This window comes from Hemibagrus wyckioides, linkage group LG06, assembly GCF_019097595.1.
Source record: "Hemibagrus wyckioides isolate EC202008001 linkage group LG06, SWU_Hwy_1.0, whole genome shotgun sequence".
Classification (NCBI taxonomy): Eukaryota; Metazoa; Chordata; class Actinopteri; order Siluriformes; family Bagridae; genus Hemibagrus; species Hemibagrus wyckioides.
This window is the reverse complement of record NC_080715.1, coordinates 32,226,426-32,253,491: the sequence shown is the minus strand read 5'-3', so window position 1 is coordinate 32,253,491 and position 27,066 is coordinate 32,226,426. Positions and strand designations below refer to the sequence as shown.

Sequence of the window (27,066 nt, the reverse complement as noted above, 5' to 3'; positions counted from 1 at the left end):
TCCTAATAATCGAATAATAAGCCTTGGTGCTCGAGCAGAAGCATGCGTGATACCAGAAACCCAGATGTGACGTCAGGATTGTTTAATCCAACCTGCTGTTGCTGGACCACCAACTTTACATTAAACAGATAAAATCTGGTAGGTTTAAATGTCGGAAAATCTTTAATCAGCTATTTATACTGTTTATACCCTCAGTGCCTGGATAAAATGGGGGGCTTTATGCATCCTCAGCTATTTCAACTTCCTCTCCTCACCACTTACACTAAATTACTCCCTAGCTGCTCACATTTTGTCAGCCGGTCCCCTCTCTCATCCCATCCGTGTCATTAGGAGCCCTTTCGCGCGCTGCCAGCCAACCCCCACCACACACACACACACACACACAGTTTCTACCATGAGTCCTCTCTTCCCCAACATCTGTACAGCAGCCTTGCTAATGACAGAGCTCAGCCGCAGAGTGGAAGCGGGGAGCTATTAACTGAGAGAAGCTTGAGATGCACCGACAGGCCTTACCGTCTCCCACAGGACCCATGCTTAATCAGTCCAGTTATCCAGGCTCTTGAAGCAGAAAAGGCCAGTATAGTCTGTTCAAGCATACAGCTCTATAGCAGGAATACATGTATCCAAGGTGTGTGTGTGTGCTGAGTAACTTACTGTTCCCATCAGGTGATAGTGCAGCATCCTACAGGTGGGAAGGGACTGTCTGTACTGTTGGACCAAAAAGATTTGCCAGTAGAATAAATTGTCCTCTTGGGTCAGGGTTAAGGCTTGGGACAAAAGTATACTTATTGTTTAGCATGGATTTTCTGAGTCTCGTTTATTTAGAAGGCTTCTGGATAAAATACAGTGAAGTATATAACTATAATACACCATTATTTTAAAAGCTAAATATCAGATGCCATCTGAACAAACACAGGAAGAGTACACCGACCAGGCATAACATTATGACCATGTTGGTCATCTGGCACTGCTCACAATGTTGTAGCTGCTCGGTGTATTTTAGCAAGATTAGGCATGGTCAAGCAGTGAAAATCGATTCTTTGCTTCCCTTAGAAAGTATTCAGGTTTTTTGTATTAATAAATCAATTTTAAATAATCTGTATAGTTTTATTGGAAACATTATAAATGTTTTTTTTTTCTTTTACCTAATTGGCCAGGTTTTATGCTCATGCATTAATAGCTGTGTTCTTGATTAATACAGTCTAATACATGACATGTTCAAGTAATTCGTGATGTAAATGCTGCTCTAGTCACTTAACCTTTTCTTGAGTTTCTGTTCCTCACACAGTGTCCATTTCCTTTGTCTCTTCCCACCCAGTTGAACCTGCTTACTCACTTTACTTAGCCCTGTCACACACACTCATTTCTCCATCCATCCATCCATGTCAGTCTCATTTCATTTCTCTCTCTCTCTCTCATTCGCCCATCATCTTTATCGATTGCCTTTATTCATCTCTCCCTCTCCTCCTCGCTGTCTCCCTTTCCCTCTTTTTTTCCGGATGCCACTGCGGGCTCTTGATTTGTAATGTGAGCAGGCGTAGGCGTAGTGATGGAGAGAGAGAGCGAACGAGGAGAGCAGAGTACGCTCAAGGGAAGAGAGGGGAGAAGAGGGCCATAATAGCCAGCCAGACGGCGAAAGAGATAGAGGCAGAGAGAGAGAGAGAGAGAGGAGTGAGCTGCCCCACTTCACCTGTAATAAGGGAGAGTGCTTTTAAATGGCTATTCCACAGGCTTTTTCCAATTCAATTAAATTAACCCCTATTTCCCCGGTTATTTGGACTCATGTTGTCATGGATACCGGAGCATAATGATGGGATAGAGTTTGTTCTGGGATGGGGAAGGGTGTACGTGTCCATGTACCTTTTTAATCTTAGTGCGGTGTGGTGTGACAGTGTAATAGTACAGTATTTATATATAATACTGCACTTATAATAAATACCCTTTGGTGTATTGCATGAGGATTTGTCTGATTTATTTCGGGTGCTGTTTCTGCAGGATTTTTCCAAGGGAATACCTGTTACAACACATTCACCTGTACTCTCTGGCCGACCTCCAGCAGGTGAGAATGTATTATATTACACACACACACAATATTTGTTAATTGCCATAAGCTCTCTGTTTATATGGTCAACTCACCTGTCCTTACAGTGCTTATAGTGCAGGTTTGCTCTAAAGATGCACCCAGGCCTCCAAGGCTATAAATCAGTAGTTAACCTCTGTGTGAGTATTTCAGGACTTCAGGTCAACTAAAAAACGTTTTGACCTGTAAACACATTCATGCCAAAGATCAATTTGACTCTGCCTCAATTTGTGACAAAAGAAAGGGGATTTTGCCCCTCAGTAGGTGGCGGCCTTTCAACTCACCGTGCCCCCTAAGCAACTGCATGCCTCAGCTCTGAGCTACAAACGCTTTTGTTAGCTGGATTTTAGTGTTAGATAGCTAGGTAGTGTTAGCCATCTTGTGTAAGTATTCATCCTCTTACGTTTTATCGGATTAGTTTAAATGGTAACTACAGCACCTTGATTAGATTTTGTGCTGTTTTGGGAATGTGACCACACTCTGTGACCCTGACTAGCAGAAAATGAAGGTGGACATACTTTTAGATATTTTAAGCTGGCCAAGAAGTATGTAGTAAGCTTTGATGCAGAACAACAGAGATACACTCCGCTGGCTGTTGGTGAATCATAAAGGCTGGACTTTGAGCTAATGGAAATGGATGAGAGTTTCAAGTTCAACTTTTAAGTGTGAGATGCCAAATTCCCCACATTTGCACCATCATGCACTGCAGCCACCATATTCTCTGCCATCAAACGCAAACATGACTGAGAGAAGAACTACTCATCATACCTTGCACTAAATTTGGACAAAAGTATGTGGACACCTGACCATCACACCCAATTGTGGTTTCCTTTCACTGGATCTAACCAGAGGCTCAAACCAGTTCCAGCATGTCAATGTTCCTGTGCACAAAGCAAACTCCAGCAAGTCCTGACCTCAACCCCATTGAACACCTCTGGGATGAACTGGAACACTGACTTAACCCCAGCCTTCACAGACAAATCTTCACAGACACTCTCCAACATCTAGTGGATAGCCGTCCCAGATTACTGGAGCTTATTATAACCGCAAGGAGTTTGGGACTGAGTCTGGAATGAGATCAGCAAGCACATGGTCATGTGTCTGTATACTTTTGGCTCTGATATACATATGTGTGGCTCAGTGATGTGCTGTGGTTGGTCAGATTGCTTGAAGGTTGTGCTGGTTGTTTTAATCTTTTTGTATAAACACAATTTAGGATCAAGGTTGAAAACAGTCTAAAGGCTGGTCTTTTTTGATTTCCTGTATGATGCTGGTGAATCAGTGATGCTGCATTGTCCTGATTACAGTAAATCACCACGTCAGAGTGATTCTGTCACTGCAGTCAGCTTATAGAATTCCTTTGAACAGAACATCACTGAAAATAAGCAGCGTGCTGGCACCAGGAGCTGGCACACAACCTGAGAACGGCGACTGCTTTAAATTCTCTGTAAGAAATCTCTTCTATGAAATTTTAATGTTCTACACAATTTGTCTAAAAACAAAAATCTGCTTCTGTTTCTCCGTTACTCTCTATACACATCTTTCAGATTCAGTAATATATACTCCAATTTGTCTGAGTTATATCTAAAAAGATAGGTAATATGATTGTAGTGATATGGACTCAGATCCAGAATCACGAGTATATTACTATGTTAAGTTGAAAATATCTAGAATAGTTTTTTTTTTTTTTTTGGAAAACAATAATCATAACTGTAGAATTATTAAACATGAATAATTCCAGTAAATTCCAAAAAAAAAATCTTAAAAATTTCATTTAACCCTGTTCCCATATTAGATCTACTACAATGTAGACCGATCAGGCATAATATTATGACCACCTGCCTAATATCCCCCTTTTTGGTGCCAAAACAGCCCTGACCCATTCAGCACTGTGTATTCTGACACCTTTCTATCAGAACCAGCATTAACTTCTTCAGCAGTTTGATCAAAAGTAGCTTGTCTGTTGGATCGGATCACACGGTCCAGCCTTCGCTCCCCACATCTATCAATGAGCCTTGGCCGCTCATGACCCTGTCACCGGTTCACCACTGTTCCTTTCTTGGACCACTTTTGATAGATACTGACCACTGCAGACCAGGAACACCCCACAAGAGCTGCAGTTTTGGAGATGCTCTGATCCAGTGGTCTAGCCATCACAATTTGGCCCTTTTGGTCAAAGTCGCTCAAATCCTTATTTTTCCTGCTTCTAACATCAACTTGGAGGACAAAATGTTCACTTGCTGCCTAATATATCCCACCCACTAACAGGTGCCATGATGAGGAGATCATCAGTCTTATTCACTTCATCAATCAGTGCTCAGAATGTTATGGCTGATCAGTGTATAAAAGTTTAAAATTTTTGATAATAGATACTGGAATTGTGTGTGAATATTTGTCACTCTTTCTCAGAACCTCCTCCTGCCCCTCCTCTTAACTGTTACTTTGACTGTGTTCATTCCCTCTTTTCCTTTTTACTCGCTCTCCTAGCAGGAGGTAAGAGTCCCTTTGCCTGCTCCTTCTTCACCCCGTGTTCCCTCCCACACAGCTAACTAATTAGTGGCATTCAGAAGCAACAGGCAGAAAAACAAAGTGTGACAGGCCTTCATTCTTCCCAAACATCCCACTCCCTGACACTACCGCACTGAATTTTTTTCTCCTCTGCATCTCTTTCACCCTCTATTTCTCTCCTGTTGGTTTTGTCTTTCATTCTTGTTCCTCTTGATCATGTGTGAAATTTAACAAATAGTGCACTTTTCGATGGGCTAATATCAGTTCTTACAGTGAGGAGCATTCCAGTTTTTTCTGAATGATTGTTGATAGTTTAGTGTAAAACTGAGAAAGTTGGGTTGTAGTACTTTACAACAATTATTTTTCACAATTTGTCAACATTTATTTCACCATGTGACATTTTTTTATCCTTGGAAGTTATTTTCTGTCCTCACTGACTTGGTCCGACTTCGAGGACATTTCTCATTCTCGTCACATCGCTCTTTCTTTCAGCATGCTAATTGGCTTACCTTATTAAGGAGCCATTTTCTTTTAGCATGGCTGCCTAATGCCAGGTCCTTCGTGGCCCGGGAATGTTCTCCCTGCGTGTCGAGGTCACTGAATGCTGAATAAGTAGACACCAGAAACTCTATAGACCGCAAGCACATGCACTTGCCTATTCAATTCCAACAAACAACTACCAGTTTATTGCTGGCTTATTTAAAAGAAAAAAAAATCAAGTCCATTGGTCATACTTGTTTGCCTAAGGTCTGCCCAGATACAGGTCTTGTTTAGGCATTAGCTTTTGTTGAGCTTTACAACTGAAAGAGTTTAAAGAGTGGCCAATGATGGCCCACATGAAGAGTGGCATATAAATGCTAATTGTTTTCTATGCATTATATTAGATGTAACAGTGTTAGCCTTGCCAATGACCTATAAACAACTGGAGAGGCACAAAGGGGCATTCAGTGCCTTTGGGGCATCATTGACATATGCACAAAGTTGCAGAATCTCTCATGGACTTCTGGGTATGCCTCCTGGCAATGCTTTTCATTGTTTCAGCACTGAGGATTTTACTTTTCCTTGAGTTTAATTTACTTGGGACTGTCCACTGAGTTCGTCCCCTCCTCATTCATTCGCTCATTTATTCATTTACTAAAGAAAGGCACATACAGAATGCAGTGCAGTGCGGTTACTGCCCTGAATTTGTCACTATGCATAATGATCCAGCCCTTTATAGCGATGCTGGTGTGACTGAGGTGCTGTGCATCAAAATATGGGCGACCACAAATAATTTCTTCTCAGTGGTGGTCCTTTTCAGTTATTAGATGAAGGACATTGTGGGCTGAAATCGATGAGCTGCTGTCAGTAACTGTATACCAACAAAGTGATCTATATTGTAGGTGTATATGACACTATGGCCAATAAGTGTACACTTAGTGTATACTTAATAAAGTGTCACTGTATTTCATCAAAACCCTGGTGGTCCCATGGCAGCTCTAGTGTGAAGGCTGAATTGGGCGGTTTTGACAAGGCTCATTAGCAATAGGGCCTTGGACCTCTTCCATTGTGATATATTGTGACATATCTTGCCTTGCGTGGCTGACTGTGATCAAATGTTTCACATATCTGTGTGTGGTCATCCATCCGTGCTTTCATACATTTTTTTCCCCACAGAAACATGAGCTTGTCTCATGTACCCAGATGTACATTTCCTTCTTTTCCCCTTGATTCCTTTCTCTCTTCTTCCTTCCCTTGCCCACACTTACTAACGTGCTGGTGCTCTGGTGATAATCCTGTTTTGCCAGGGCCTGGCAGGGAGGGTGTTATCCAAACAGAACTCACCCTCTTTTTATCTGTCTAATCCTGGCCCTTTCTCTGCCGGTTAATGGAGCAGGCAAGGACATTAGGGCCTGGGATGAGGAGGGGATAAAGTAGAGCGCGTTAAACAGCAGTTTTTAGGGGATTAGGCACTGGACAACAAAGCACACGCGGGACCGAGCTGAAGGGTGGGGGGTCGCAAGACTGGAACGGCAGCCAGCACCCGTGCAGGCAGTTCATTTTCACTACGTGGATGTGACAAGCCTGAAATATTTGGGAGTATAAATCATCGAGCTACTTGCTTGTTTTTTCACAGTCTCTTAATATTCAGGAGCACTTTGGGGACACTTTCCTGGCCTCAGGACTCTATCAGAAAGTTTTATAGTATGTTTTAACAGCTCCCTTGTTTCTCGACACCAGTGCTGGCCCAGGTGCAGAGCTCCTCGAGAGGGCTCACCCTGCTCTGCTCCTCAGCCCTCGCTAAATTATTGAGATGTTTAATTACTTCTTCTGTCAGCACCTATTAGGGGCCATATATATCATTGTTACTTGGGTGAGTATGAGTGTGCAAGCCCTCGCCTCTTTGATTACTGGGCCGCGGCAGTCCCCCGACACGCCGCAGTGTAATTCTCTGCTCGTGTCCAGTAGAGAAAGACTGTCTTGGGGCTACGGTGAGGTCGCTACCTCTGGGAAGTGGAGAGAACAGGGTTTGAGATGAAAGCTGCTTGATGAATGGATGGCGAGGTGCACTCCTGTTGCTCGCTAGCGGTTTCACCCCGTTATACTTTTTGACATTTGACGTATTAATAACTCCAGATAATGCCTCTCAGCTACCAGGCAGAGATAAAATTATAATATGATTGTAGATAGTTGAAAAACATTTCTGATTATTTCTTTTTACATTAAAATAAGATTTTTAAATTAAACTTTAGCTATCTAGTTTCTTTTTCTTATTATTTATACCATTGGCGGCCAAATATGTGTCATATGACACATACAGCATTTAATTAGTCCTACTGGATAGGAACAAGGCACTAACACAGTGAATCACTTTGTTCAGTAAAGAACTGCCCGAGCACTTGCTGTGCTTTCCCTTGGTTCCTGTCTCATACCCATAACTGCAATGCCCAGCCTCCCCCTCGGCCACACAAACCCCTTTTTAACATCACTCACTTCACTCAGGGTGTGTGTGTGTGTGTGTGTGTGTGCTTGCTCGTGCTTCGTGGGAGACTGCGGTGGTCCCTCCTTTTATTCTCTTTCCTTCCTCTCTCCCCACCTCCCCAACTTTCTAGCCCTTCACCCCCTCCTCTTCCTCCGTTCTCATCTCTGTCCCGCCATTCTTTGGCTGGCTTCTTGTGTAAGGGCCGAAGAATGCTGGCAGGCCCTTTAATTGGTGTGCCACAGCGCTGCCAGGTGTAGCCACTTGTCTCTTCCCCCTTGGTGAATATGCACTGGAGGTCCGGGCCCCTTCCCCTGGCCCATTCAGCAGTCTACAATACACCTTCTTCAGACCTACGCTTTCAAAGCCCAGTGCCGATTTTTAACTACTCCGGCCGGTAAATGGCATTCACATATTATTTTTTGCAAACGGTCTGCTAAAAGGAATTACCCCACTCTCCCACCCACCCTCGAGCCCCGGTTAACCCCCGCATCCACCCCTCCAACCTCACAAGCATTCATTAGTTTTGATCTGGATTCCTGATGTGAACTCTGGCTGCTTTGTCTTGGTTCCCACTGGGCTCTGCTTTTAAGAAGTGTTTGTCTTTCCACTAAAAATCCATATAATCACACATGACTGGTATTTCCAGTGAGTTGTTCTTCTGTTTGTGGAGGATAGATCATCATCATCATCATCATCATAGTAGTCTGATTCATGACAGAAATCTGCTCCTATTTCTTGCTTGTGTCTTCCTGTCACATGTTTCCTTCATCTATTCCATGCATCTTCACTCGACTCATTTTTTGCCCTTTTCTCTGTCCTCTGTACAGGTAATAGATGGAAAACTGGCTCCCTTCCTTTCCAAAGTGATCAAGTTTGCCAGTTCCCATGTGTACAGCTGCAGTCTTTGCCGAGAGAAGGGCTTCATCTGTGAGCTCTGCCACAACGGCCAGATTCTCTACCCGTTCCAGGAGAACGCCACCAAGAGGTCAGTTCTTCTTCTTCTACTTCTCTTTGTCTTTATTATCCAATACATGGATTTGTGCAAGTTGTCTAGAGTGCACAGGAATCTTTTCGTAACCATAGGAATTTGGATAAATATCAAACGGCAAAATTTCTGCTCAGGAGTCTTGCTAATAAATGACATAAGTTCAGCATATCATATAATTTCATTATTGACAGTTTATTAGTGTAAGTAAACTTGTAAGATCCACCCACACCACTGCAGTGGAATGTTCCTCATATGATCTCGTAACAGTCAAGCTGATCCTGTCATGTGTTAGTCACACCCATGGGACAGGGGTATGAAGGAGTGTTCAGTCTCCAGATCAGTGAAGGGACACCCAATGCTAAGGCACAGTTAATCCCCACAGCGCCTTCACCCTCAGCCCACTTTATAGCTAACTACTGATAAGATACAGACTGCACTTCACACCACTGGTGTGACATTCTTCACTCATTTGGCACAACTGCAGTTTCACATCTTGTGAATGTAAACGTGTTAAAGATTTCGATCATTTGTTGTGCGCTGCTTTAAAAATATAGGTATATTACTGACTGGAGACGCATCTAGAGTCATGCACACCCATTTACACCATTATGGTTTACTTCCTCCATCAAAGGAGAGGGACATGGTGGAGATATTGTTTAGTTGCTGGAAATATAGTGTACTCTCTGTTTAAATTGGTTGCTTTACTTCAGCATCATTTTAACAGTGACTAAACACCATATCACTGTAAAGTAAGGCTTGAACATCAGTTACACATTTAAGTGTTAGACCACTGGTCTCCAAGCATGTGCACTTACAGACCTGTTTGTTGTGTGCAATAAGTTTGACATTAACCTTGGCTTTATGGGTGCGTTTATAACCGTTTGATGCTCGATAGCAGGCTGTCACGATACTGAGGTTGGTGTTAAGGAACTAAATACACCTGCAGAAGAAAGTGTCTGTACACCCTGTCGTAAATTCATAAACACCTTCTGTACACCGTGTTCATCATGCATGCATCCACCTGCTATTTGAATACTTTAGGGTTTCTGGTCAAGGGCTTTACAGTAAACTGTGGAGTGTTATCACAAGGCTCAGATTTTTAATAGACCTTGACCTGTTTGGGCTGTATAACAACCCTGAGGAGCATTTTTCAAATTCCGTAGTACCCGGAAAACATTCTGCTGAGCACTGGTTTGTGGTCATTGAAATGAAAAGTTGGAACATGTTAAATTTCCTTGTACCTGCTAAAAATGCTAAGAAGTGTTTAATTACTATATAATAGTGTTGTGGGAAGTCAGGTATTCAACCCTCCCTCTGTGTGTGTGTGTTTGGTCAGGTGTGAGGGATGCGGAGCGGTGTTCCACACCGAGTGCCGGATGCGTGCTCAGCCTTGTCCACGCTGCGTTCGTCGAGAGCTTCACAAGAAGCCATCTTCATTCTGGAAGAAGCACAACCACAGCGAGAGCCCCGACGACGACTGCTGCTTCGAGCTGGACACCTGAGACAAAGTTTAGAGAGCGAGGGAATCTCCCTCCCTCCTGGGCCGCTCCAGCAGGCCTGTTTTACTGACCAACAGCCAACTGCGGCTGAGTCTCTGCATGTGTGCTTCCACGAGTTCCTACACTCTGTGGGCCCTGTAGAAGAGCTCTGTGTTTGTCGACAAGGAAAAGAAGGGTCTTATTGTTTTTCAGTCTTCTCTCTCTCTCTCTCTCTCTCTCTCTCTAGCTTTTTTTTTCCTTCTCTCCTCCTCTCACCTGAGAGATAGGGGGCACGCAGACAATACTTCAGTCCCTGAAGAGGAGAGGTTTCATAATGATACCAATTTGCCCTCTCCTTTCATCTACCAAATGACAGCCGGGCCAACCGGCAAATGCGGAACCGAGTGGAGTACTCTCTCATACTAGCGTGTAAACACACTCTAGCAGTCTGACACAAAATAATGCAGTCTCTGGAAATCCAAGGCCAAATCATTTTCTCTGCACAACAGAGCATCTAATCCATTAATGGCCACGCTACAATCGGATGATGAAAATCCCATCTAGGAGGATGAAAAAGTCTTAGAAGTTATTATTCAACCTATAGACTCCAACATCGGCATTACACCTGACTGTCTTCCTCTCTGCACATTCCTGCACAACCTCTGTTATCAGTACAGGAAAAAGAAATGAAAAACGTTTCTTACACTGTTAAGTTGGCTATAGTGGAGAAAGCTTGGTGCCATAATTACCACTGGACAGAGGACTAAGCCTTGGGGGATGCCCCTGCTCTTTTTTTTCTTTTTCTTTTAAAGAGGAATTTAAGAAACAATCTCACGCACCCAAAACATGCACAACGGTTTGGACTCCTATGAAGTGACTCTTGGCTTATTCGAGTCGAAGGCGACGCTCGCTCAGAGAGGTTGGCGTCTCATCCTGTACAGCTGGAGCTGAAGTTTAGCGCTGCTCAGTGCCACTGCCTATATGCAGCTGAGCCACGGTCCCTTTGCCAACCGCTGGCTTTTTGATTACAAACTACCCTCAGCCACAAGCTCCCAAATTACAGTCCAGTGCACTGGGGCTTTGTTTAGCATTGGTAGACCCAGTTCAACAAGGATGGCGGAGTAAACCCGCCCGCTGACGGGCTCGTTACTCACGTTGTCCACCCCTACCACAGGACTGGATGGATATCAGTCGCTCGTCTCTCTGGGTGTGCGTTCACACTCCATTTTCCGGCTACTTGAACTAAGCACTGGCAATAATATCTCGCTCATTTTGCTTTTATTTGCTGCCTTATTTGACCCCTTGGTTCTCATCATCTTTTCCAAAGGGAAGATGCTTTGACAATGCACAACGACATATGCTTTTGCCTGGATTTTTGTTTTCCCCCTATGCAAATTAGATTAGGCTAAGTGACCTTGTGCTTTAAAAAATCCCACAAACTTCACATTCCCACCATTTTTCTTTACTTCCAGCATGGAGGCGAGGTCAGGATGGGTCAGCTCCTCTCCAGACACCGGACCAGCAACGTAGAAGCTCTCGGTGTAATTCTTGGGTTTTTTGTTTGTTTTTTTTCCCTGATTCTGAAGGGTTAAGATTATTTATTGTTCTGGCTTGTGTGTAGTGATGATGGATAGATAACGTCTAGAGGACTTAGACATGGAGTTCGTTTTCCCCACTGTTACAGAAGAGCAGCTAGGTCAACCTAGAAGTATACTTTTTTTTTGTATTAAATTATTTTTATTTGTTTACTAGTATGTAATAATGTTTACATCATGTATTTCACAGAAAGCAGCTTCTTCCTCATTGTTGTGATTTTTTCCCCCCTTTGGGTCATTTGCACCAAGAATACATGTGTTTACTTTGAATAGAATGGGGTGGTTACTAGCCGGACACTGAAAGACGGAAGAGTTTTTCTGCCACTTTTTAATAATCGTTCTAAATTTGACTCTATTAATTAAACCGCTTTCTCATACACACTTTGCCTGCCTTAAACTACAAGCCCAGTATATCTGCCTGTGGATAAGGGTGTGGTATTGTACATTAGTACTACTGTTGGAGATGAATGGTCTTAATCTGTAGTTACTGGACTGAAACTTCCTTAATGGTCCAGTGCTTTTGATTAATAGACCCACCTCTGTTGCAGAAATCGGTGACTTCTTCAGCAGGTTTGCACAAAACACTGGCAGTTTGAATACCTGCAGTACCACGAAGCCTGTCCTGGCGCTTTTACACCATCCCAGTTCATGTGTTTCGATTGAGAGATTGCTTCTTTGTGAATATTCTGATGCACTAGTTCATCAAAATCGAGCTTTCATGATCATCAACAATGGCGACAAATTGCAGGAAAAAGCAACTCGGTGAGCTGTTAAGCCACCAGTACTGGGACTGGTACTGGAACTGTACTGGGGTGCGATTTAGTGATTGGTGTTTTGATGATGATCTAACATGTCACTCCAAAGTCTCGCACAGGTGTTTATTTGGGTTGAGATCTGGTAGGATTTAGGGTTTGTGATTTCCACAACAAACCAAATTCTTCTGACCTGTAAATGTGGGTGGAGTCACCCTGCAAGAGACCACGCCCATCAGGACAGAAATGATTTGTCGGTCTGTTAGCTCCAGTTTTTTTTTCCTTTTTGTTTCATTTCCAACCATAGATGCTTGCTTGTAGCCTGACTTGAAGATGTTCCACAAGTAGTTTCAGGTGTATCTGTACATGGTACGAACCTGTAAGTATTATAGATTAGTCTGGAATTGAACTTATTAGCACTGTTGTAAAGTTATCTTCAGGGATTTTAAACGCACTGAATATGGTGATACGGAAAGAAGAAGAAGGGATCTGAGAAGTGGATGTACTTTCATGCCTTTTTTGTACCACAGAACCTTTTTGTAGAGGTGAGTGCAGGTGAAACACGATCTCCTGGCGATTTTCTCCACCCCGCTCTGCTCTGTTGTACAGAAGTTCAGCGATCCGTATCAGCAGTTGATTGAAGCAGTATTTATTATATTTATGTTTTATTTATGTTCCTCTGTGTCTGGGCCTGATTCTGCTTCTTCTTCCCATTCTGTCATCTGAAAACTTGACACCACAAACATTATGCAAATTTACAAAAAAAAAATGTTCCTGTTGGTTGCTTCTTTTTTTTCGTCAATAAAGTAAGTTACCTGACAAGTGTGGGTTATTTTTCTGTGAAGAGTTTAAATGGAAGCTGGTTCAAGTCCAGGTTCAGTGAATATCTTACAGAAATCTTCACCATCAAACTCTTTCTGTCTGTCTTTCTGTTAGTCTTTCTGTCTGTCTGGCTCTCTCTTCTTTTTTTCTGTCTGTCTGTCTTTCTGTCCGTCTGTTTGGCTTTCTGTCTGTCTTTTTTTCTGTCTCTCTGTCTTTCTGTTCATCTGTCTTTCTTTTTTTGCCTTTCTGTCTGTCTTTCTTCCTGTCTTTCTTTCTGTTTGTTTTTCTTTCTTCTTGTCTGTTTGTCTTTCTGTTTGTCTTTCTTTGTCTGTCTGTCTGTCTTTCTTCCTACCTGTCTTTATTTCTTCCTCTCGTTCTGTCTGTCTGTCTGTCTTTCAAGTCCAGGTTCAGTGGAATAACTACAACTGGCTCTGATTTCAGCTTCTTTCCTGATCCGGGTCCAAGGTGAGTTTGGTATCTGGATGGAACAAATGCATCACTGCCTACGTCCAGAGCTTATAAACTGCCCTGGCAGGAAAAGGGTCCAGATACTGACTCACTCACTAATCCCAAATTAAAAACCACAAGCTTGTATTGGGTTTTTGACTTGTCAGAGACCGCAGCATGAGGCTTGTAATTTTTTTTTTAAGCCGCTGCATTGTGGGACTGATGCAGTTCCACATGGATTCATGGTTATATTGGTCCTGAGAAATAAGCTCAGCCTCAAAGTCCTGTTTTCTTTATATATTTACGTCAGTAAATATCGTTCCTTGCAATTGAGATTTTGTTTATAGCCTAATGATTAATAGATTAGAAGGTGTGCTGTAATTGGAAAATAATCCACATCCATGATGGTGTGGTGTGATGTGATGCAGCCTGATGCCATGGAGTTATGATTGTCATCCTGAAGTGTTTTATTTCACACATCTCATACCACAGAGGTCAACAGAGAACAACCAGACTGGACAGAGCTGACTGAAAGGCTACAGTAGCTCAGATAATCACTCTGTACATTTTGTGGTGAATAGAAAAGCATCTCAGATCATACTGAACCTTTAGTTGGATGAGCTACAGCATGAAGACCACGCCAGGTTCCACTTCAATCTGTCACCAAAACTGGACAGGTATAGCCTGGTCTGATGAATCTGGAATTCTACTGAAGCTCACAGATGGTAGGATCAGAATTTGGCACCAGAAGCATGAATCCATGGACCCAACCTGCCTTGTGTAACAGTCCAGTCTGGTGGAGGTGGTGCAATGGTGTAGAGTTTTGGGTCTGTTAATACCGATCAGTCATCACCTGAATGCCACAGACTATTGACTATTGTTGTTGCTGACCGTGTGCTTCCCATCATGACCATAATTTTCTCATCTTCAAATGCTGACTTCCAGCCTGATGTTGCACCATGTCACAAAGCAAAAGTCGTCTCAAACTGCTTTCCTTCAAGTCACTGGATCTGAATCCCGGAGATGACCTTTGGTATGAGGTAGAATGAAAGATTCACAGCATCTTAAAACCAGCAGGAAATTTGTAGTGCAATCATCTCAACTTGGACCAGAACCTCAAAGAAATGTTTCCAAAATCTTGTGGAATCCAGACCATGAAGAACTGAGGTTGTTTTGAGTGTAAAGTGAGGCTCTACCCAGTATTAGTGTAGTGTTCCTAATAAAATGCTCTAGGAGTATACAGTAGTAGCTGTAAACGGTCATTCCTTCACCATCCTCTCTTTTCTTCTTTTTGAAGTTAATAAGACAAAAAAAAAACGAAGGAACGCAGCTTTTTAATGTCACAGAGAAGCCACTGACCACAAAAAAGGCCACTGTCTTGAAGACTTTCCTATAGCTGAAAACCTCTTGACCATTACAAAGCGCTGACGACTTCCATAAATGTTCAATGAACATCTTACAGAAATCTTCACCATCAACCTTTCTTTCTTTCTTTCTTTCTTTCTTTCTTTCTTTCTTTCTTTCTTTCTTTCTTTCTTTCTTTCTTTCTTTCTTTCTTTCTTTCTTTCTTTCTTTCTTTCTTTCTGCCTATCTGTCTTTCTTTCTTTCTTTCTTTCTTTTTCTTTGTCTGTCTCTGTCTGTCTCTTTCTGTCTGTCTGTCCGTTTCTTTCTTTCTTTTTCTTTGTCTGTCTCTTTGTCTGTCTGTCTCTTTCTTTCTTTCATTCATTCATTCATTCATTCATTCATTCATTCATTCATTCATTCATTCTTTCTTTCTTTCTTTCTTTCTTTCTTTCTTTCTTTCTTTCTTTCTTTCTTTCTTTCTGTCTGTCTGTCTGTCTGTCTGTCTGTCTGTCTGTCTGTCTGTCTCTCTCTCTCTCTCTCCCTCTCCCTCTCTGGTTTCGGAGCTCAGTCCCTGTGTTTAGTTGTTAGAAACTACAACATGTTAATACACATTAATACAAACCTGTTATTTGACTTGCAGCCTGAACTGAACTGTCCTGCTGTTAATGAAAAGGAATTTTTATTGACTGATCAGATTTGGAAAGCAGGAGGCGCCACACAAACACGGCTTGATATATCCATTGACCACCCAGACGCCTCTCTCCTCAGGTTTATTTTAACTCTGCCCCCTCCATCTTCACCATCTTCTCCTTTTTTCTTTCCCTTAAGCAACAATTTGTCCAATCCTGAGAGAGCTCTAAAGCTCTGTCTCTGACACAGTAATCCACCAGGATGTAGCCTCCGCCGATGGGCCGGAACATGCCTAGTGTGTGTGTGTGTGTGAGTGAGTGTACTCTCCATAAGGCAAAGCTGTTGGTTGTTTTCAGCGTCTCCTTAGAAATAAGGCACTCTGCTGATCCCACGCTCCATTAAGTTCTTAGTGTTTGACAGGACATGGTTGAAGGTACAGCAGCACACACACATCTGTACCCACTGTGTGTTTTTGCATGTTGTGGTATGACGTCTTCATGCCAAGAGAGTGACACACTTGCCTTTTGTCTACATACAATAGGTTCCTTCTTATGGGGATTTGTTTTTGCTTGGGCTTCACATTCAAAAAATTTGTTGAAGTGCTGTTTGGTAATCGGTGACATCGAGTGGACATGAGAAAAGAAAACTGAGCTTAGGTTCAGTCTACTGTGTCCAGTTTTCACCAATGTCTCTCTTTAACACAAATAATACACAAACGTGGGAAAGAAGTGTATAGAAGTCATTGTGTGCATATGAGTGTTGATTATTTTAGTGTAAAGTATAAGGGTGTGTGTGTGTGTGTGTGTGTGTGTTGAGCCTGACTCATTTGTCTGTGATTTCTATTGAGGAGAGGCTAAATTGAACCAGAGTGTCAGCCTGGCTTAATTGTCATCGCCAATTAGTGCGTTGTCGGCAGCCACAATAGCTCCAGTGTAGCGAGGGAAACATTGTGCTTTGTGCTTCTCCAGTGGCCCACAGGGCAGTCAAGACTCATTTAGGGCCCTGACAACATGGGGCCCCGAAATGCCAGAGTGGGGTGAGATAGACAACAAAAGAGCGTTTTGAGGAGGAAAAGATGACGGAGGGGTGAACGGGAAACAATGAGGACGTGAGACAGGACGTGAAGGTCGAGCTCTGGGGGAAACAAGCTGCTGAACATCGGTTAAATCCCCCACCTCATACACACGGACTCACGGACACGGACGGTGTCCCCTCTGACGTCCACCTGCTAGGAACGTTGACCTACATCACCATGAGTAACGCAGCGGCAGCAGACATCCGTGTCAGAGTAGATCTCATGCGCTGTGAATGAATTCCCTCCAGGTTTCTGATCTGTTTACTTTCCAGGAGATATAGTTACCGGACAACAAAATGCGACTTGAACACATAAACGTTGCTATTCATACATAACAAAAAGAAATGGCACGCTGTCATTATCTTCTTAAGAGCTAAACTGGAACAGTGGTGATGATTAGTCTACACATTACCATCAGCACTCTGATCTCTTTCACTTTGTCACCAGATGTTATCTCCATGGCTGTCTGTCTTTAAGCATTAAGACATAATAACCTGTCCTGAAACCTTCACGCACACACACACACACACACACACCAGCTCATACGTTAAGAATGTAAAGGAAAGAAAAACAGGGGAGGAGAGCTCTTAACCAATTACTACACTTCAGTGTCATTTCCGCTGATTTGTACTTTACCTGTAAATTTGATCACTGATACTCATTTTATAATCACACTGCCATTTAAAAAAAAAAAACACTAATTTAGAATTATTTCAGGACTTAAATACATTTTCTTTACTTTCCCCTTTAAATAACACTTCAATTAAATAATTGTTATGAATAAATAAAATAGATAAATCTTTAAATAAATCTTTAAGTAAATATTGATTCAGTTTTAAATCATTTCAGTCATTATTTCATTTAAATAATAATATAATGATACTAATTATAATTATTGATTTTAAATTATATTTTATATTGTGTTATATTATATGATTGAATGAAATCTCATGGAGCGTTTTACAAATTCAAAACACAAATCCCACCCTGTTGTCTAACCTCTCCCAACTAAACGAACAAAACAAATTCTTTTGTCTCTCTCTCTCTCTTTTTGTTCTTTGAAATACTTGAACATCTTTACATGTGGTGAACTTTCACTGCTATTTATCATATTTCACTGCAAGAGATTTCGAGGCAGTTCTGATACTTTCATTAAAATATAATTATTTTGTTTGTTTCTGCACCCTGAGATAATTTCCCACAGGAATGTTTTCCATAAAGCTCTCATGTACTTTTCTTTTGTACGGGGCTTGGTGCTACTATACACGGCTATTAGCAGAAAACAAGTCATGTGACCAGTGATGTATTCGAGAAAATATTGTTGCTTAATCTTGATCAAAGTCCAGTTCATTAAAGGTGCAGTATATCTGTGACATTAATATGCAGTAGAAATAACGAATGAACGCAGGATGTGAACGTCATCAAGCGGCCGTGTGTGTGTGTGTGTGTGTGTGTCTGACCCTTCTGCATTCTCACTCTGCTGTTTCTGAAAATATAAAGTAAACAGACTTACAGAGGAAAGATCAACAGGAAATGGTTCAAATTTGCTGAACTAAATTACATCAGATCTCTTTGTGTGCACACATCTGTGTGTGTGTGTGTTCGCCACACACAGGACAAGAGGGTGGGTACGGATAAAGCCTATTGTGCAGACACCTGTACAGACATGCAGAACGTCCAGAGAGAGGAACAGAACTGGGAACGGGTCAGCTCGTCTGCATGCACAATCACACAACACAAATCATGTGAACCACACCTTAGCAAGCATCTGACTCACAGCACCATGCCACTAACACACACAAAAGATGAATGCTCCACTGGTGCTGAACAGTGTGAGTTCTCCTCATTGCAGAATGAAGAGCTACGAATAAAAAGCCTTGAAGATGTTCCACAGAAAAACTCATTCAGTCCCGTCCTCCCCAAGCTGCCCCACCACTCAGAAGCCATCTTACGTACTTCAATTTTTCTGTCTGATTTACCAGAACTGGCAGGTCAGACGGATCAGGTTACGGTAGACTCGACCTGAGATCCCAAACCGTAACAGCAGAAACAGCCTGAGAGCCATGACATCTGAGTGGGTGAGGATACACACTGATGAGTGAGCCCTATCAGGCCAGTGGAATGTAGCTGTCTCTATTTGCTCTCATCTGTCAGTGTGGAGTTGTTGTTTAATCAGAGTAATCTGAGTGTTAACAGGCAATAGAGACGCCAGACTGAGCGGTTAGGTCACACACACACACACAATGACACACACCCTGTGAGACCTTTGGACCTGAAGAGAGCTGTTAGCATAGTGAATCAACACACACAGAGGGAAAGAGAGAGGGTGAAAATGAGAGAGAGAGAGAGAGAGAGAGAGAGAGGAAGAGACAGAGAGAAAGAGCATAAGAGAGAGAGAGAGAGAGAGAGAGAGAGAGAGAGAATAATTCTAAAAATCTCTCAGTGACTGTACAGGAACAGCTTTGTGTATCTGCTCATTGTGGTTACGGTAAATACATTACTGTCATATAAGCACTATTTTAGGAGCCAGAAAAACACGCTGTCCCCCAGAACCCAGTGTAAGATATATGTGTTTTTAGCTGAGCTACAAGTACAAAAAAAAACTTGTAGCTGACATTAAAAATATGTTTCAGAGACATTTTGCTGTTTTGCTGACAGAAAAATGTGCAGAAGATATATTTTTAAACAGTATCTAGGTCAATATCTATTAAACAGTAGTGTGATCTATTAAACAGTAGTTGATCTATTAAACAGTAGTGTGATCTGTTAAACAGTAGTTGATCTGTTAAACAGTGGTGTGATCTATTAAACAGTAGTGTGATCTGTTAAACAGTAGTGTGATCTATTAAACAGTAGTTGATCTGTTAAACAGTGGTGATCTATCAAACAGTAGTGTGATCTATTAAACAGTGGTGTGATCTATTAAACAGTGGTGTGATCTGTTAAACAGTAATGTGATCTATTAAACAGTGGTGTGATCTATTAAACAGTAGTGTGATCTGTTAAACAGTACTGTGATCTATTAAACAGTGGTGATCTATTAAACAGTAGTGTGATCTATTAAACAGTAGTGTGATCTATTAAACAGTGGTGTGATCTGTTAAACAGTACTGTGATCTGTTAAACAGTACTGTGATCTATTAAACAGTAGTGTGATCTATTAAACAGTAGTGTGATCTGTTAAACAGTAGTGTGATCTATTAAACAGTAGTGTGATCTGTTAAACAGTGGTGATCTATTAAACAGTGGTGTGATCTATTAAACAGTCGTGTGATCTATTAAACAGTAGTGTGATCTATTAAACAGTGGTTGATCTACTAAACACTAGTGTGATCTGTTAAACAGTGGTGATCTATTAAACAGTGGTGTGATCTATTAAACAGTAGTGTGATCTATTAAACAGTAGTGTGATCTATTAAACAGTAGTGTGATCTATTAAACAGTGGTGATCTATTAAACAGTAGTGTGATCTATTAAACAGTGGTGTGATCTATTAAACAGTGGTGATCTATTAAACAGTAGTGATCTATTAAACAGTAGTGTGATCTGTTAAACAGTAGTGTGATCTATTAAACAGTAGTGTGATCTATTAAACAGTGGTGTGATCTGTTAAACAGTAGTGTGATCTATTAAACAGTAGTGTGATCTATTAAACAGTAGTGTGATCTATTAAACAGTAGTGTGATCTGTTAAACAGTAGTGTGATCTATTAAACAGTAGTGTGATCTATTAAACAGTAGTGTGATCTATTAAACAGTAGTGTGATCTATTAAACAGTGGTGTGATCTATTAAACAGTAGTGTGATCTATTAAACAGTGGTGTGATCTGTTAAACAGTAGTGTGATCTATTAAACAGTAGTGTGATCTATTAAACAGTGGTGTGATCTATTAAACAGTAGTGTGATCTATTAAACAGTGGTGTGATCTGTTAAACAGTAGTGTGATCTATTAAACAGTAGTGTGATCTATTAAACAGTAGTGTGATCTATTAAACAGTAGTGTGATCTGTTAAACAGTAGTGTGATCTATTAAACAGTAGTGTGATCTATTAAACAGTAGTGTGATCTATTAAACAGTAGTGTGATCTGTTAAACAGTGGTGTGATCTATTAAACAGTAGTGTGATCTATTAAACAGTAGTGTGATTTGTTAAACAGTAGTGTGATCTATTATACAGTAGTGTGATCTATTAAACAGTAGTGTGATCTGTTAAACAGTAGTGTGATCTATTAAACAGTGGTGTGATCTATTAAACAGTAGTGTGATCTATTAAACAGTGGTGTGATCTGTTAAACAGTAGTGTGATCTATTAAACAGTAGTGTGATCTGTTAAACAGTAGTGTGATCTATTAAACAGTAGTGTGATCTATTAAACAGTAGTGTGATCTGTTAAACAGTACTGTGATCTATTAAACAGTAGTGTGATCTATTAAACAGTAGTTGATCTATTAAACAGTACTGTGATCTGTTAAACAGTGGTGATCTATTAAACAGTAGTGTGATCTATTAAACAGTGGTGTGATCTATTAAACAGTGGTGATCTATTAAACAGTAGTGATCTATTAAACAGTAGTGTGATCTGTTAAACAGTAGTGTGATCTATTAAACAGTGGTGTGATCTATTAAACAGTAGTGTGATCTATTAAACAGTGGTGTGATCTGTTAAACAGTACTGTGATCTGTTAAACAGTACTGTGATCTATTAAACAGTAGTGTGATCTATTAAACAGTAGTGTGATCTGTTAAACAGTAGTGTGATCTATTAAACAGTAGTGTGATCTGTTAAACAGTGGTGATCTATTAAACAGTGGTGTGATCTATTAAACAGTCGTGTGATCTATTAAACAGTAGTGTGATCTATTAAACAGTGGTTGATCTACTAAACACTAGTGTGATCTGTTAAACAGTGGTGATCTATTAAACAGTGGTGTGATCTATTAAACAGTAGTGTGATCTATTAAACAGTAGTGTGATCTATTAAACAGTGGTGATCTATTAAACAGTAGTGTGATCTATTAAACAGTGGTGTGATCTATTAAACAGTGGTGATCTATTAAACAGTAGTGATCTATTAAACAGTAGTGTGATCTGTTAAACAGTAGTGTGATCTATTAAACAGTGGTGTGATCTATTAAACAGTAGTGTGATCTATTAAACAGTGGTGTGATCTGTTAAACAGTAGTGTGATCTATTAAACAGTAGTGTGATCTATTAAACAGTGGTGTGATCTGTTAAACAGTGGTGATCTATTAAACAGTAGTGATCTATTAAACAGTAGTGTGATCTGTTAAACAGTAGTGTGATCTATTAAACAGTGGTGTGATCTATTAAACAGTAGTGTGATCTATTAAACAGTGGTGTGATCTGTTAAACAGTAGTGTGATCTATTAAACAGTAGTGTGATCTATTAAACAGTAGTGTGATCTATTAAACAGTAGTGTGATCTGTTAAACAGTAGTGTGATCTATTAAACAGTAGTGTGATCTATTAAACAGTAGTGTGATCTATTAAACAGTACTGTGATCTGTTAAACAGTGGTGATCTATTAAACAGTAGTGTGATCTATTAAACAGTAGTGTGATCTGTTAAACAGTGGTGTGATCTATTAAACAGTAGTGTGATCTATTAAACAGTAGTGTGATTTGTTAAACAGTAGTGTCATCTATTATACAGTAGTGTGATCTATTAAACAGTAGTGTGATCTGTTAAACAGTAGTGTGATCTATTAAACAGTGGTGTGATCTATTAAACAGTAGTGTGATCTATTAAACAGTGGTGTGATCTGTTAAACAGTAGTGTGATCTATTAAACAGTAGTGTGATCTGTTAAACAGTAGTGTGATCTATTAAACAGTAGTGTGATCTATTAAACAGTAGTGTGATCTGTTAAACAGTACTGTGATCTATTAAACAGTAGTGTGATCTATTAAACAGTAGTTGATCTATTAAACAGTACTGTGATCTGTTAAACAGTGGTGATCTATTAAACAGTAGTGTGATCTATTAAACAGTGGTGATCTATTAAACAGTAGTGTGATCTGTTAAACAGTGGTGTGATCTATTAAACAGTAGTGTGATCTATTAAACAGTAGTGTGATTTGTTAAACAGTAGTGTGATCTATTAAACAGTAGTGTGATTTGTTAAACAGTAGTGTGATCTATTATACAGTAGTGTGATCTATTAAACAGTAGTGTGATCTGTTAAACAGTACTGTGATCTATTAAACAGTAGGGTGATCTGTTAAACAGTGGTGTGATCTATTAAACAGTAGTGTGATCTATTAAACAGTGGTGTGATCTATTAAACAGTAGTGTGATCTATTAAACAGTGGTGATCTGTTAAACAGTGGTGTGATCTATTAAATAGTAGTGTGATCTATTAAACAGTGGTGTGATCTATTAAGCATTAGTGTGATCTATTAAACAGTGGTGTGATCTATTAAACAGTGGTGATCTATTAAACAGTAGTGTGATCTGTTAAACAGTAGTGTGATCTATTAAACAGTAGTGTGATCTATTAAACAGTGGTGATCTATTAAACAGTAGTGTGATCTGTTAAACAGTAGTGTGATCTATTAAACAGTAGTGTGATCTATTAAACAGTGGTGATCTATTAAACAGTAGTGTGATCTACTAAACCAGGGGTGTCCAATCTTATCCGCAAAGGGCCGGTGTGGGTGCAGGTTTTCATTCCAACTGAGCAGTAGTGTGATCTATTAAACAGTAGTGTGATCTACTAAACAGTAGTGTGATCTATTAAACAGTGGTGTGATCTACTAAACAGTAGTGTGATCTACTAAACAGTAGTGTGATCTATTAAACACTGGTGTGATCTACTAAACAGTAGTGTGATCTACTAAACAGTAGTGTGATCTATTAAACAGTGGTGTGATCTACTAAACACTGGTGTGATCTGTTACAGTGGATGTAGAAGGTCTGAATGAAAATTTCCAAACTCAAACCAAGCTAAATATTTCAAGATAAAAGTTGTTTTTTTTAACGTTCAAATGTTATTTAAACAAATAAAACTGAAGACAGATTGAGAATAGAGTTAGTAGTGCTGCTAGACCTAGTCAGTTACAGCTTCATTCATTTAAATGAACTCTAATTGACTTAAATGGATTAGAGATAGTTTAAAATACAATGGCTTAAATATTTTTAATATTTATATATAAATATAAATATTTAATATTTGGTATAACATGATTGAAAAAAGTGTAAAGCAATATTTTACAGTTTGTACAGAATACGCTGAAGGTCTGAATGATTTCTTTGTTTGTGTGTGTGTGTGTGTGTGTGTTGAAGGTGCTAGTGTTGCATCATCACAGCTTCAAAGTCCCCGGTTTGATCCAGAGCTCTGGTTCCTGCCTGAGTTCAGAGTTCTCCTCTGGGTGCTCTTCTCTGTTTTCTTCTTCCTCCTCTATATGAATGAGAGTGTGTGAATGTGTGTATATACACCGATCAGCCATAACATTGTGAGCAGTGACAGGTGAAGTGAATAAGACTGATGATCTCCTCATCATAGCACCTGTTAGTGGGGGGGATATATTAGGCAGCAAGTGAACATTTTGTCCTCAAAGTTGATGTGTTAGAAGCAGGAAAAATGGGCAAGAGTAAGGATTTGAGCGAGTTTGACGAAGGGCCAAATTGTGATGGCTAGACCACTGGATCAGAGCATCTCCAAAACTGCAGCTCTTGTGGGGTGTTCCTGGTCTGCAGTGGTCAGTATCTATCAAAAGTGGTCCAAGGAAGGAACAGTGGTGAACATCCAACAGACGAGCTACTGTTGCTCAAATTACTGATTAAGTTAATGCTGGTTCTGATAGAAAGGTGTCAGAATACACAGTGCATGATGGGTCAGGGCTGATTTGGCAGCAAAAAAGAAGAACCAACACAATATTAGGCAGGTGGTCATAATGTTATGCCTGATTGCTGTATATTTATATGGTGCTCTGCAATAAACTGGTGTCCCATGCAGGGTGAATTTTCCCACCTTGTTCCCAGTGTTACCAGAATAGACTCCAGGTCCACTGCTGCACAGGTCAGGATCATGTACTCTCTGAAGATATCTTACCAAGGTCAACTACATTCACATTCATAACATTAGTTCATTTTTCTCTTCATTATGATTAAACCACAGCATGAAGCATGAATGCTGATGAATTCTCTGTAGAAGCAGCTCTGATGAGAATGCCAGCCTCAAGGAAAACAACAGGTTTAGACTAATGTGCTCATTCTGGAAGGAGTCTCCAGTGCCAGTACTGTGTAACAGACAGAGGTAAAGCTGTTTCTTTAAGTTTTATGACTAAGGAGAGCAGCACTTTCAGTGGTCACTTGCTCTGTAACAACTTGCATTTATTTTGTCTTATTAACTTCAAGAGAAAGATAAAACAAGAGGCTGGTTGGAGTTTCTAGGTTCAGTAACGTAACAGATATATTTTGGCATAATAAATAGATTTTATAAACTGTGTACTACTTTAATAAATGAAAAAAAAAGGTTAGTGTTGGCAAGTTGCTGTAGTCCTAGAGGAATAAATCCTTCTGGGATGTGATGTTATAGGAAAATAATCAGGGTGGTTACAGAAACCCTGCATCATTCACACCACATCCTGTCAGGATTTATTCCTTCCTTACGCAGCAGCTTGAAGGTTAAATTAACCACTGATTGAGCTGCTTCCATATCCTCTATAAGAAACCACTCCACAAGCCTGAAGGAGAAAAGCAGAAATATGTTGTGTTCATTAGTACCTAGACCTGCTCTGCTATTAAAGACTGAAAGCACTCAGTCATTTATGTACAGGTCACAGAACCCAGAAAAGCATGCAGTATAATAATGAAATATGTAATGAAGTGAATTTTGATTAGGTTACAATGCCACTAGTCATATGTTGGATGCAGGAAAAATGGGCAAGCATAAGGATCTGAGTGAATTTGGAAAACTTTGATGACTGGACGCATTGTGATTGGTCAGAGCATCTCCAAAGCAGCAGGGTTCCTCTGGGAAACATTGGGTCAGTGGCCTCTTTCAGCAGAATAATGCACCCTGACACATACACATACACATTGTTCAGGATTGGTTTGAGGAACATCCTAAAGAGTTCAAGTTGCTGACTTGGCCTCACAACATTGGTCGAACATCTGTGGGATATGCTGGACAATCCATGAAGGCCTCACCTCACATCTTCCAGGACTGAAAGAATCTACTGCTAATGGCCTCAGTGAATCAGAGCTGTTTTTGGTGGCACAAGCCCTACACAATACAGATGATTTTACAGGTAATTTTTGCAAGAGAGAGAGAGAGGGAGGGGGAGAGGGAGAGAGAGAGAGAGAGAGAGAGAGAGAGAGAGAGAGAGAGAGATGTTTGCAAGCGCACTATCAGCACCACCTGAGAGAGAAGGTGTGGAATACAATATCAGTGGAAGTAATTAAAAACAGTTTGTTCTCTCTGTTATGTTTGTGTACATAAGCGACCTATGAACTTCAGAGCTTTGACCAACAGAGCATCAAAGTGGACACAAGCCGGTCACCAAGGTGACGCTATCTCCAGGGTAACAGTGCACAGGGCTGCTCCTCCCTCTCTCTTTTTCTCGAAGGTGTGTGTAATTAAGCTTACATTAGACATCATTATGTGAGTGTTTGCACACATCCACCTTAAACAGGCCTTGAATGTAAATACAGAAGAAACGCGTGTGGCACGCTGCAAGAAAAACCCTCTTCAGCTGTAAGCACCCATCACAGCCTGCACCCACCAACCCACACAGCTGTGAACTCACAAAACTCCTTTATCTACAAACAACTGCAGCTGATATCACTCTTCTGAATTTAGTGCTTTAGAAGAAAAATACAGTACAGAAGATATTTGTGGGTTAAAAACATACGCTGTGGTCCTGCTTTGGTTTATGGGTAATTATTCAGGAAAACACATTTTTTGTCAGTCTGCCTGTATTATTAATATTATTAGCATCAAGTTATTGGTTTACTTACTTTGTAATAATTAATATTTACTCCTAAAACTGTTATAAATATGAATATGTGAATACATAGCAAATTATTATTATTATTATTATTGTTGTTGTTGTTTTTGATAATGATGATGTTATTGTTGTTGTTGTGTTGTTAGAATTATTATTATTATTATTATTATTATTATTATTATTATAGACACGAGGTAACGCTACACAATACAGCGGCACCTGTTGCACAAGAAATCCCTTATTTCTTCTCCCTCATCGTGATTGGATGCTTTTGAGTTAGAAGGCGGGGCCAAGGGATTAAAAAGTGGCCAACCTCTTTCCCCACAGCCGCCTGTATAGATTGGGGGCGTGGTCTGTGAGTGTTGTGGGCGTGGTGTGCGCTTGTGGTGGGCGTGGATTTTGCCGAGTAGTC

At 40.5% G+C, this 27,066-nt stretch overlaps 1 protein-coding gene across 2 annotated transcripts in view; it reads left to right on the top strand.

Moving 5' to 3' along the window:
- The window catches only part of plekhm3 (pleckstrin homology domain containing, family M, member 3), a 39,976-nt gene extending 26,791 nt beyond the window's left edge, over window positions 1-13,185 (top strand). For both annotated transcript variants that reach the window (XM_058392270.1, XM_058392271.1), the window contains 3 exons: window positions 1,996-2,059; window positions 8,378-8,535; window positions 9,875-13,185. In XM_058392270.1, the coding sequence (XP_058248253.1) occupies window positions 1,996-2,059; window positions 8,378-8,535; window positions 9,875-10,040 (388 nt within the window). In that variant the 3' untranslated portion in view covers window positions 10,041-13,185. The remainder of the gene's footprint in view (window positions 1-1,995; window positions 2,060-8,377; window positions 8,536-9,874) is intronic.
- The last annotated feature ends 13,881 nt before the right edge of the window (window positions 13,186-27,066 follow it).